We start from the raw sequence: 13,300 nt of genomic DNA on the forward strand, positions 1-13,300 counted from the left end.
AAAAGGGAGAAGAACAGACAAAGGAAGCATGTGGTGAGGTCACAGCAATTTTAAAAGGGAGAAGAACAGACAAAGGAAGCACTTGGTGAGGTCAGTGCAGGAGAAAGAGAGAGAAAGAAACCCACATTGCTAACAATTGCTGCCTTTGCTGTTGAATTCAGGCATTGCTGGACATTGGAGTGTGTCTGGAAAAATAAAAAAAAACAGTGAACTTCACAGCTGATCTTGGAGGAACCTGTCAGGGAGCTGTCACAGCAGAGAAGTGGAGATGTGGATTTTAAGCGTGGCCTTAAAATAAGTCTGCAGTAGTGAGTAGAGTGGGTTCTTTCTTGATTATATGTTTTATTGAGCTATGTCTCTTGGCTTATATTTTAAGTTTAATCAAGAGTATTCATTTAACATGGAGCTGTGTTTTGTTGAGAAATAGACAGTGCTATTTTCTGGGTCTGTAGATTGAAAGAAGCAAAAATGACCTTTAGGAGAGTGACATGCTCTTCTTGTCAGATGTGGGAGTTTAGGCAGAGTTTACAGGTTACTGAGGATTATATATGCAATAAATGACGTTGGTTGTGAATCCTATCGGATTGAAAGGATCGATTGGAGAGGCAGTTAGAGGCAATGAGGAATCGACAAGAGCAAGGGGATATGATGGATGGCAGTTATAGGAAGGAGGGAGGTCTCAGATACAGTCACATAGATGGGTTAACTCCAGGAAAGGTAAGAGAGGTAGGCAGTTAGTGCAGGAGTCTTCTGTGGCAATCCCAATTTCAAACAAGTATGCTGTTTTGGAAAATGTAGGGGGTGATGGATTCTCATGGGAGTACATAGATGGGTTAACTCCAGGAAAGGTAAGAGAGGTAGGCAGTTAGTGCAGGAGTCTTCTGTGGCAATCCCAATTGCCACAGGGGGTGATGGATTCTCATGGGAGTATAGCATGAACAGCCAAATTTCTGGTATTAAGACTGGTTCTAATGTAATGAAAGGTACGTCGGGTTCCAAGTGATCGATTGTGTTAGGGGACTCTCTAGTCCAAGATACAGACTGACGTTTCTGTGCTCATCAGTGAAAAATCAGAAAGGTGTGTTGCTTTCCTGGTCCCAAGATCAAGGATATCTCAGAGATGGTGTAGAATGTTCTCAAGGGGGAGAGGGGATAGCAGGAGGTCATTGTATACATTGGAACCAACGACATAGGAAGGGAAAAGGTTGAGATTCTGAAGGGAGATTTCAGAGAGTTAGGCAGGGATTTAAAAAGGAGGTCCTCGAGAGTAGGAATATCTGGATTACTCCTGGTGCTACGATCTTGTGAGGGCAGGAATAGGAGGATAGAGCAGATGAACAGGGCAGACAGGGACAAAGCAGAGAACAAGGTAGGACTGATAAATTAAACTGCATTTATTCAATGCAAGAGGCTGAGTAGGGAAGGCAGATGAACTCAGGGCTTGGTTAGTAACATGGCTCAGGGATATCATAGCAATTACAGAAACATGGCTCAGGGATGGTCACGACTGGCAGCTTAACATTCCAGAATACGGATGTTACAGGAGGGAATGAAAGGGAGGCAAGAGATGAGGAGGAGTGGCGTTTCTGATAAGGGATAGCATTACAGCTGTACTGAGGGAGATATTCCTGGAAATACATCCAGGGAAGTTATTTGGGTGGAACTGAGAAATAAGAAAGGGATGATCACCTTATTGGAATTGTATTGTAGACCCCCCCCCCCTAATGGTCAGAGGGAAATTGAGAAACAAATTTGTAAGGAGATCTCAGTTATCTGTAAGAATAATAGGGTGGTAATGGTAGGGGATTTTAACTTTCCAAACATAGACTGGGACTGTCATAGGGTTTAGATGGAGAGGAATTTGTTAAGTGTGTACAAGAACATTTTCTGATTCAGTATGTGGATGTACCTACTAGCGAAGGTGCAAAGCTTAGCCTACTCTTAGGAAATAAGGCAGGACAGGTGACTGAGGTGTCAGTGGGGGAACACTTTGGGGCCAGCGACCATAATTCTATTAGCTTTAAAATGATGATGGAAAAGGATAGACCAGATCTGAAAGTTGAAGTTCTAAATTGGAGGAAGGCCAATTTTGATGGTATTAGGCAAAAACTTTCAAAAGCTGATTGGGCGCAGACGTCCGCTAGAAAATGGGAAGCCTTCAGAAATGAAATAACGAGAGTCCACAGAAAGTATTCCTGTTCGGGTGAAAGGAAAAGCTAGTAAGTATAGGGAATGTTGGATGACTAAAGAAATTGAGGGTTTGATTAAGAGAAAGCAGGATGCATAGTAAAGTATAGACAGGAAAGATCAAGTGAATTATTAGAAGAGTATAAATGCAATAGGAGTATACTTAAGAGAGAAATCAGGATGGCAAAAAGGGAATATGAGATAGCTTTGGCAAATTGAGTTAAGGAGAATCCAAAGGATTTTTACAAATACGTTAAGGACAAAAAGGTAATTCGGGAGAGAATAGGGCCCCTTAAAGCTCAGCAAGGTGGCCTGTGGGTGGAGCCACAGGAGATTGAGCAGATACTAAACAAGTATTTTGCATCAATATTAACTGTGGAAAAGGACATGGAAGATATAGAATGTAGGGAAATAAATGGTGACATCTTGAAAAATGTCCATATTACAGAGGAGGAAGTGCTGGATGTCTTGAAACACATAAAAGTGGATAAATCCCCACGACCTGATCAGGTGTACCCTAGAACTGGGCAGCAAGGTGGCACAGTGGTTAGCACTGCTGCCTCACAGCTCCAGAGATTCGGGTTCAATTCCTGCTTCAGGTGACTCTCTGTGTGGAGTTTGCACATTCTCCCCGTGTCTGTGTGGGTTTCCTCCGGGTGCTCCGGTTTCCTCCCACAATCCAAAAAATGTGCAGGTTAGGTGAATTGGCCATGCTAAATTACCCGTACTGTTAGGTGAAGGAGTAAATGTAAGGGAATGGGTCTGGGTGAGTTGCACTTCGGCGGGTCGGTGTGGACTTGTTGGGCCGAAGGGCCTGTTTCCACACTGTAAGTATTCTAAACTCTGTGGGAAGCTAGGGAAGTGATTGATGGACCTCTTACTGAGATATTTGTGTCATTGATTGTCACAGGTGATGTGCCAGAAGATTGGAGGTTGGCTTACAAGGTGCCACTGTTTAAGCAAGGTGGTAAGGACAAGCCAGGGAATTATAGACCAGTGAGCCTGACATTGGTGGTGGGCAAGTTGTTGGAGGGAATCCTGAGGGACAGGATGTACATGTATTTGGAAAGGCAAGGACTGATTAGGGATCGTCAACATGGCTTTATGGATGGGAAATCATGTCTCACAAACTTGATTGAGTTTTTTGAAGAAGTAACAAAAAGGATTGATGAGGGCAGAGCGTAGACATGATTGTGAACTTCTGTAAGGCATTCGACAAGGTTCCCCATGGGAGACTGGTGAGCAAGGTTAGATCTCATGTAATACAGGAGAACTCACCATTTGGATACAGAACTGGCTCAAAGGTAGAAAACGGAGGGTGGTGGTGGAGGGTTGTTTTTCAGATTGGAGGCCTGTGACCAGTGGAGTGCCACAAGGATTGGTGCTGGGTTCACTACTTTTCATCATTTATATAAATGATTTGGATCTGAGCATAAGCGGTATAGCTAGTAAGTTTGCTGATGACACCAAAATTGGAGGTGTAGTGGTCAGCAAAGAAGATTACCTCAGATTACAGTGGGATCTTGATCAGATGGGCCAATGGACTGAGAAGTGGCAGGTGGAGTCTAATTTAGATAAATGTGAGGTGCTGCATTTTGGGAAAGCAAACCTTAGCAGGACTTATATACTTAACGGTAAGGTCCTGGAGAGTGTTGCTGAACGAAGAGACCTTGGAGTGCAAGTTCATAACTCCTTGAAAGTGGAGTCGCAGGTAGGTAGGATAGTAAAGAAGGTGATTGGTATGCTTTCCTTTACTGCTCAGAGTATTGAGTACAGGAGTTGGGAGGTCATGTAGCGGATGTACAGGACATTGGTTAGGCCACTGTTGAAATATTGCGTGCAACTCTAGTCTCCTTCCTATTGGAAAGATTGTGAAACTTGAAAGGATTCAGAAAAGATTTACAAGGATGTTGCCAGGGTTGGAGGATTTTAACTATAAGGAGAGGTTGAATAGGCTAGGTCTGTTTTCCCTTGAGTGCGGAGGTTGAGGGGTGATCTTATAGAGGTTTATAAAAGCATGAGGGGCATGGATAGGATAAATAGACAAAGTCTTTTCCCTGAGATTGCCGAGTCCAGAAGTAGAGGGCATAGCTTTAGGGTGAGAGGGGAAAGATATAAAAGAAACCTAAGAGGCAACCTTTTCACTCAGAGGGTGATATGTGTATGGAATGAGCTGCCAGACGAAGTGGTGGAGGCTAGTTCAATTGCAGCATTTGAAAGGCATCTGGATGGGTATATGAATGGGAAGGGTTTGGAGGGATATGGGCCAGGTGCTGTCAGGTGAGACTAGATTGGATTGGGATACCTGGTCAGCATGGATGATTGGACTGAGGGGTCTGTTTCCATGCTGTACATTTCTATGACTCTATGTACCCAAGCTCAACACTCTTCTTGCATATTTCCTTTTCACAGGAACTACCAAGATGGCTGACTGTTTTTCTGGGGATTTAAATCACACAACATGGCACACTGCCCAGTACAAAAGAGGATGTGGTTTCGACAAAGAATTTCTTCACTGCTCAGTCTGTAGATATCTGGAGAGGTTTATAAGAAGAAGCCCCCTATCAAATAAACTCAAGTGCAGAAGACATCTCAAGATCAGTGGCTGCATTTTAGTTTGATCAGGGATGAATATCAAATGTTTGATATTTATCTGAATATCATGGCTAAGTTGTTATATTGTGAGAGGATCAATGTGGAGTATTTAAAGACTTGTGTGTAGAATGCATATAGCAGTGGATTAGTGCTGTAAAGTCAATCTTGCTGAATAATAAAGCATAAATGGGGTGGCAGGGTTAGTACTGCTGCCTCACAGTGGTAGGGACTTGAGTTTGGTTCCAGCCTTCGACCACTGTCTGTGTGGAATTGTATGTTCTCCCCATGTCTGTGTGGTGTTCCTCTGGGCACTTTGGTTTCCTCCCACAATGCAAAAATGTGCAGGTTAGGTGGATTGGCCATGCTAAATTGCCCATCGTGTGGAGGGATGTCCAGGCTAGGTGCATTAACCATGGGATATGCATGGTTATAGGAATGGGGTGGGTCTGGGCGGGATGCTCTTCAGTGGATTGGTGTGGACTTGATGGGCTGAATGGCCTGCTTCCATACCGAATGGATTCTATGAGATCCTTTCTGCAAGGAACATAGTAGGAATGCTGTCTCATTGGAGAGATAACTGGTGATAGTTTAACTTTAAGATCATCATGCCTCAGGTAAGGGGAAATGTTGAGAAGGAGAGTTCTTTAGAGTAACCTCAGCCAGTGCAGAAGTTAAAGCCATGCGGTTAGCATTACTCTGTATCACAAACCAGCTGTCCACCTATTTGAACCCCAGGATCATAATACGAATTATGGGAGAGATGAGAATGGCAAGGGAGGGGCAAAACACTGAATTGTATGGTATGAGAGAAATATCATCAACAGGATACAATTCCATGGTTGGGCATGATTGGAATGTTGCAGCAGAAGTAGGTGATATCATGGAATTAGTGAAATGAGCAAAAATGGTGGAAACAACTATTTGATACAACATAATGTTTGAAAGCTATTCTTTGTGCTCAAAATGAAGATTTCCTTGATTTTATGAGAAAGACTCATAAGAGGGCAAATATAAGAATAAATTAGCATCAGTTGTATAGATTTGATAGATAGCATTTGTATTCTCCAGAATTTCTCTACAGTTTAAAGAACATAATTTATATTTCTCTGTACTTTTGACTGTGTACTGAAATGGGGAAAGGTTGATTGTTAAATAAAAAGGCAAGCATTGTGCTGCACATTTTAAAATAATCTACCTGACCCACGAGACTATTTGTTTAAGCAGTGAAGGAAGTGACTGTAGACAAACAGGAGTCATGGGAGATTTAGTCAGCAACAATTAACTGATTAGTCTGTGGTGTGTTGACTCTTGACAAAAGCCTTCTGCCTGTCTTCACAACTATGTTTTATTTCGTCCCAACTATGTAATTGGCTCCCAGGTAGCTAAATAGCTGTGGGTGTAAATGTTTGGGAAGAAGCCATTTGGCATCTGAAAAGGATAAAAACTACTTTCCACTGCAATGAAAAAATACCTCAAGCCTGAAAAAAGCCAATTTATTTCCCCTTAATTTACTGTAAGCTGTGGCTTTTAATCAAAGACTTTATAAGTATGAACTTGTGCCTCATGCAAACAAATGATAGTATCTGGAGAAGGAAGATGGAGGAGCAACAGGTTCTAACAAGCCAAGATGATCATCTCAGTGAACTGCATGGATAGGAACTGTTTGCCCATAAAACCTATGTTTTGTTTGTGTCGGCAGTGGGATTTTTAAAAGAAGGGGGTAGGCTTTAAACTAGCAGAACCATATGTTGACAATTCATATTTATTTATCTGTAGCTAGCATCTATTTATTTATTATAAATAATAAGTTTATTATAGTAATTATATTTATTATTCCATTAGTTATATTATGTACTGTATAGAAACTTGGCCTCACCTTTCTAACAAGCTGATTCCAAATAACAGGTAAATTGAGTAATTTTGCAAATGGCATTTGCATACAGTCTTTAATTTTTGTGATGATTCTAAGAATAAAAGAACTTGATTTTAAATGTGCTACACCAATGAATTGTAGCAACAGTCAACCTGCTTGAATGAGACATTTTCATTCTGTGAAAATGTTTAGTGAAAGATTAACTCAAAATTCTGCACTTAAATACTGTTGTAATGAAGATCGTAATCTGATTTCAAATATTTTGCAAGTGTCAACCAGTAAAGTATGGGAAGTCAATATATAAAAAGCTCAAAGCAACATAAATCTATTTACATTAATAAATTTGGCATTCTGTTTTCACTGCAAGAAGTATGTGCCAGGTGAATACAACTAATGTATGCATGAGATATTCATGTGATATATACATGGAATTGTATAGGTATGTGTATATAATATGTAGGGTACATAGGAAGACAAGCAGAAAACCAAGCGAAAGTTTTAAATTGACATGCACTGTAGAAGACAGGTGTGAACCACAACAGATGAAATATTATCACAAACTGAAATGGATGTTGTGTAATTGCCTACAAAGATTGGAGAGGATGACTTGGTATAAAGGATATGTCTGTCAATGACTCCAAGATGTCTTTTTCATCTTACCAAACTTTTCTAATGCAAATTACAAGTTGAGAAGTATAGATACAGGAATACTTCATTCACTTTGGTATAATATGATCTTTTTTTTCTACTCACATACCATCACCATAATTCAATCCATGAAACAACCCAAATCAGAAAAGTTACAGGATGTAATTAAACAACCACAATTGTACAAGGCACTGGAACAGTGAAATGACATCTGAAGATATCAGGAGAGGGAGAGACCAGATTTACCTCAGAGGTTGGATAATGACATAAAAATTCCCTAAGTTTCAAAAATATTGTTAGTTTATACTGAAGTTGATGAAATATCTATGTAAATGTGTGAACAGGCCATAAAATTCAAATAACACAAATATCTGGGAAAAATATTTATTTGATTTGTTAATAGAACAACATTAGGTAAAATATATTAGGTAGGTAATTGTTTAAACATTTTCACTGTCTTATAAGGCATATTTTGTGTTCCAATTATTAAATCCTCAATGATAATACATAGAGATAATCTAGAGTTATCTAGCACAGAAACAGACTCTTCAGTCCAACTCCTCTATACCAATCAGATATCCGAAACTGATTTGATCCAACATGTGGCCCATATCCCTCCAAACCCTTGACATTCATGTTCCCATCCAGATGCATTTTAAACATTCTAATTCTACCTACCTCCACCATCTCATCTGGCAGCTCATTCCGCATACACACCACTTTCTGCATGAAAAGATGACCCCTCAAGTCCCTTTTAAATCTTTTCTCTCTCACCTTAAACCTATGCCCACGAGATTTGGACTAACCAGCCTTGGGAAACAAGCCATAACTATTCACCCTATCTACGCCCGTCGTGATTTTATTCACCTTTATAAAGTCACCCCTCAGCCTCCTACATGTTCAGTTGAGAGACCAGAATGTGATTTAATTGTCTGTTAGTGCCTGCTATGTTCCCTCCTATATCAGACCTATCTGGGTACACCCAAACTCAATATGTTTTTATTCTTCATGATGAAGAAGCAATTCATAGTTACTTGACCTTTCCTTCAGGTTGGTTGATTGCAGATCAAGATTTCGCTATATATATGACAAAATAGCAAGAATTGTGTTCGAGCACTTCATGGTAAATTGGTAGCCACTCAGAAGCATACTGAGTTTCCACATTCAGGTTTTGTTTTGTGTGGCGTTGCCTACTTTCGTGCCAAAGAGTGGGAACTATAGCATCTGATCAATGAAAGGTTGCTGCAGAAGAGTAAGGTTAATGGACCGGCAGTAAATTGTCACAATTTGAGGTTTCCGCCGACGTATTAATTTAATTTTACGAGTTATGTGTCGATGTGGTTGCCTAACAAGTTGTAAACATAAATCCCATCGCGTTTAAAAAGGAACTCTCGGAAGTTTTAATAGTTTGAGACACTATGAAAACATTCGAACTAATCTTTCACAGTTGGAGGAGGGTGAAAAGAATTAGGGGCTAGAGTCAGCGAAGCATTGCTGGGATATTTTTGTTAATACTATAGAACTGAACTAAACAATGACCTCTTTATTCTACTCTCGTTTGCTGGATCCTTCAACATGTCCCGGTAATTTTGGAGCTGTTAGAGTACAACAATTTGGTCTGTCGTTATTTACACAAATTGTGCATCGGGGTTTTTTTTTAATGTTAGCCAACTCCTGACCAGTTGGTAAAAGAAACATAAAGAACAGCAGACACTGGAATTCTGAAAGAAAAACAGAATATTGGAGAAACAGCATCAAGTCTGGCAGCTTCTGTAAAGAGTGGAAAGAAGTGATTATTTGAAGCGCAGTGACCGTTCGTCAGAACAATGGTCACGATTGGAAACATTAGCTGTTTTCTCTCCACATATGCTTCTCCAGCCCTCGTTTTTGATCCTGATTAGAGGTTTCGGTCAGTCATTGTCAAGTGACAGTTAACATAAAACAACGATTTGTCTAATTTTACTACAGCAGCTGTTGGTCCCTTGACAAGTGCTTAGTCCTTACAAGTTCGATCTAAATTCAGAACGTTACCTGGGTAAAATTTGTTTTAAAAATATAGTCGACACTGTCACGTTGACTGCGGTGCACGAAGTACTGAACTCTGTGCAATCTCGACTGCACGAAAAACTGTTTCACATGACTTTTGCAAATGAAGTCGGATACAAACTTGCTGCGCGTTAAGAGAACCGTTTGACTTACCGGTATTTCTCAGCTTTTTATTCCTAATGACCGAGACAATGACTAGGAAATTTCCCAGGATGTCCACGGCGGTGGTGAAGATCAGCACGCTGGACAGCGCAGTCACTGTCCAGGCAGCTCGAGAACTCCTTCCCAGCACAGCCGAGCCAGTCCGCATCGACACGTTTTCCGGCATGATCGGAACTTATCGCCCGCTCATTTACGAACGGAACGGGTTAAAAAAAAAGTCGAACTGAATCTTATAGAAATAACCAGATCTTTACTGTGATATTGCCATATGGAAAAGACTAACTGACTAACCCGGTTAGAGTGGCGAAGTTTTTAATGGATGGAAATCTATTATGCATTCTAGTTATGCATTCACTATTGATCAGATCGAAGTCGGCATCCACATCTTTTATCTCTGCCTTCCGCACTTTCTCGCTTTCTGCCGAGAAGCAACCTCTCGACCTGCTGCCAGAATGATGAATTAAGGGCATAGGCCAGCTGATAGAATAACTATCGGAAGGGGGTCAATGATCAAACGGCGAGTTGCACTGGATAGGGAAATCGCTGGAGGCGCGAAGACTCATCCCATGGGGGAAGGATTGAGGTTGGAAGGGCGAGTCCGAGCTGAATAGGGCTGTCAGGCTCAAGTCTGACCCTATTGTGTCAACTACAGTGATGGGAGCTCTCTGCACATTAACACTTCAAATACGAGATCACGATCTTAAAGACAGCCACTCCACTGCAGCCACGTTAGTTATATAGAGAGAGCTGCGGATAGTAACTTAACGATGTCTGCCCCAGTAACATTGCCAGGCCACAATTAGTGGTTTCAGCTCCTGCTCAGTTAGAGAAACAAAGCACGTCCAATGGCAGAAATCCTATTTCGATGTAACAACAAAATCTTTTATACAGGAGTCTCAGAGGTAAAAATGTTCGTGTAATTGATTAAAAATTACCTGACAATCCATTTTTCCGTCACCATCGGTCACATACACAATGTCAGGTAACTACCGCAGATGTCGGTGAAGGGCTGGGTGCAGTTTAAGACTTCTCCCCGTTGTCAGACTTTACAGCGGAATAGATGTGTTTTGACATAAACTAACACCAGAGTAGAGTGATTGTTCCTGGGGATTAAGAATTGTGGATAGGTACTTTTAAAATCATTCCAGACTTTGAGGAATTGAATTCGCTATTGTAAGCAGTTGGTCAAAAGTCTTGGGAATGGCACCAGATTGCTTGGATTTTTTTTCCATATAAGTCTTTAATTCTCCGTCTTCCTTCAACAACTCTTTAAAATCAAGGGTTTAGTCACTCTTTCTACTCGTACCTGGCTTCATGAGCCTCATATATATTTCTGTGAAGCTGCATTAAACAGTTGCCTATTTTAAGGGATCATATTGCCTAACAATAACAGTATGCATTTATATAGCAACCTTACAATCATAAAAAAGTCTCGAAGATTTCCATTGAAGCATTACCATAGTTCCTTGAAAGTGGAGTCGCAGGTAGATAGGATAGCGAAGAAGGCGTTGGGTATGCTTTTCTTTATCAGAGTATTGAGTGCAGGAGTTGGGAGGTCATGTTGCAACTGTATAGGACATTGGTTAGGCCACCTTTGGACTATTGCATGCAATTCTGGTCTCTTTCCTATCGGAAAGATGTTGTGAAACTTGAAAAGATTCAGAAAAGATTTACAAGGATGTTGCCAGGATTGGAGGATTTGAGCTATAAGGAGAGGTTGAATAGGCTAGGTCTGTTTTCCCTGGAGTGTCGGAGGCTGAGGGGTGACCTTACAGAGATTTATAAAATCATGAGGGGCACAGATAGGATAAATAGACAAAGTCTCTTCCGTGGGGTGGGGAAGTCCGGAACTAGAGGGCAGAGGTTTAAGGTGAGAGGGGAAAGAGACCTAAGGGACAACTTTTTCACTCAGAGGGTGATACATGTATGGAATGAGCTGCCAGAGGAAGTGGTGGAGATGAGTACAATTGCAAGATTTAAAAAACATCTGGATGGGTATATGAATTGGAAGGGTTTGGAGGGATATGGGCAGGGTGCTAGTAGGTGGGATTAGATTGGGTTGGGATATCTGGTTGGCATGGACAAGTTGGACTGAAGGGTCTGTTTCTGTGCTGTCCATCTCTATGACTCTATGACTCATTCCCAGATTGTTCAGCTGAAGTTGTCTGAAGATAAGCATTCACAGATTACTATTGTATGTGGCCAGCAATGTTGACATAAGAACCAAGAGATTTTAATAAGACTTTTTTTCTGTTTAATAAACAGACCAAAGCATATTTCTAATCAGATCTTTTCTGTAAAGTTGCTGCTTCAATCAGAGTGCAACTGACGATTGTAGAGGGACCAGCCCATTAGTAGCCATGCTTAATTAAAAAGTAACTGTTAAAACTAAAAGACCTAGCTTGTGAAAATAATTGGTGCCCTGTTTCAGAAAGGACAAAGTCCTACCAAGAAAGATCAGTTCAGAAGCAACTTCTATAGATAGCATAGAGAAAGAAATTTGTTTCCCATTTATTTTTTTACAAAAAACATTTTGTTCAGCAAATACAAAATGAATTTCTCAAGATCAGTGTAAAATTAATTGAGCTGATAATTAGATAATCTAACTTTCCACAGTAAAATATTTTGTTTGTGGTTTCTGGATGACCAAGCACTGCATATCTTCTCAAAGCTGAAATACTAGCTTTTGCTCCGAGATTCTAAAATTTAGCTGCAGTCTTAAATTAATTTAAAAATACTTCTGGTTGTAATTAAGTCCTAGTGATGAGAAAGATGTGTTCTCTGATTCATATCTCTACACGTAATGAAACCAATAGCTGGTGTTCAGACTCCTAATAGGATTTTGTACATTTTAGTTGAATTAATAATCTTTAAGTGAAAACAAACGCATTGTTGAAAACAGGAAATTTTGTTACAAGATTTTTTATAATTTTGCAATTATCGGAACAAATAAAAAAGTGCTAAATTTCAAAAGGAATATCAATTTAAAATACATGTGAACAAGGGTTCAGATTGGTTGGTAAGTAGACTCTAGCAGATGCATTACAATGGGGAATACACCAGTGAACAATTACATCAAAGCTTTTCTTCATATCAAAAAAGGCAAATTGAAACTGATTTGTTGAGATATGCCATGGGAAATGTGACAGGAAACTCTGTTCTCTGAGCTTTTGCTAATTGAAAAAGTGCAAGGCCTGGCCAATATTTTTCCAACAAAGGACCAGAACCTTCATTAGAATATAGATCATTTCCAGCAAGGATACATGAGCCACATATTGTAAGCCTAACTGTTAATTTTAAACTGGTTGTTAATGAAATACTCGGCACACTCAGAGTTGTTCAGAACCTATAGTACTTAGATATGTTTTTCCATGATTGGGCAGCATTTACTGACCATTCGAACCAACTGACTATCCAAGAAACTTCAATCAACTCACTCATCAACCTGTATTCCCACATATCTGCCTCATAAATGCATTACATTTAACCCATTAGTCACCCCACCTCCCAACCCCATAGGCCTTCCCAACTCACCCACTCAACCATACCTGCTTGCTCACTCACTGATTCACCTGCTAACATATTCACTCACTGAACTACTCATTGAAATATTTGGAACTTTAAAAGCTTTGCTGAATACAGCAACTACTAAAGTGAAAAGGACACATACCCTCTCTTCTTCCATCTCTCCTTGTTTCATATAGTGTCTTCTTTGAGAGGCTTAGATGTGTGTCAGAGAGTTATGTCACACTAATCTTTAGGAGCTGCATCAGTGCACTCTGCATCCAG

At 40.3% G+C, this 13,300-nt stretch overlaps 1 protein-coding gene across 1 annotated transcript in view; it reads right to left on the reverse strand.

Annotated features, from left to right (window-relative positions):
* The window catches only part of mtnr1bb (melatonin receptor 1Bb), a 55,206-nt gene extending 45,529 nt beyond the window's left edge, over positions 1-9,677 (reverse strand). Inside the window, exon 1 of the mRNA XM_043692692.1 lies at positions 9,503-9,677. Coding sequence (XP_043548627.1) covers positions 9,503-9,677 — 175 coding nt within the window. The remainder of the gene's footprint in view (positions 1-9,502) is intronic.
* Between the last annotated feature and the right edge of the window lie 3,623 nt (positions 9,678-13,300).

Source organism: Chiloscyllium plagiosum, chromosome 6 (assembly GCF_004010195.1).
Source record: "Chiloscyllium plagiosum isolate BGI_BamShark_2017 chromosome 6, ASM401019v2, whole genome shotgun sequence".
Taxonomy (NCBI): domain Eukaryota; kingdom Metazoa; phylum Chordata; class Chondrichthyes; order Orectolobiformes; family Hemiscylliidae; genus Chiloscyllium; species Chiloscyllium plagiosum.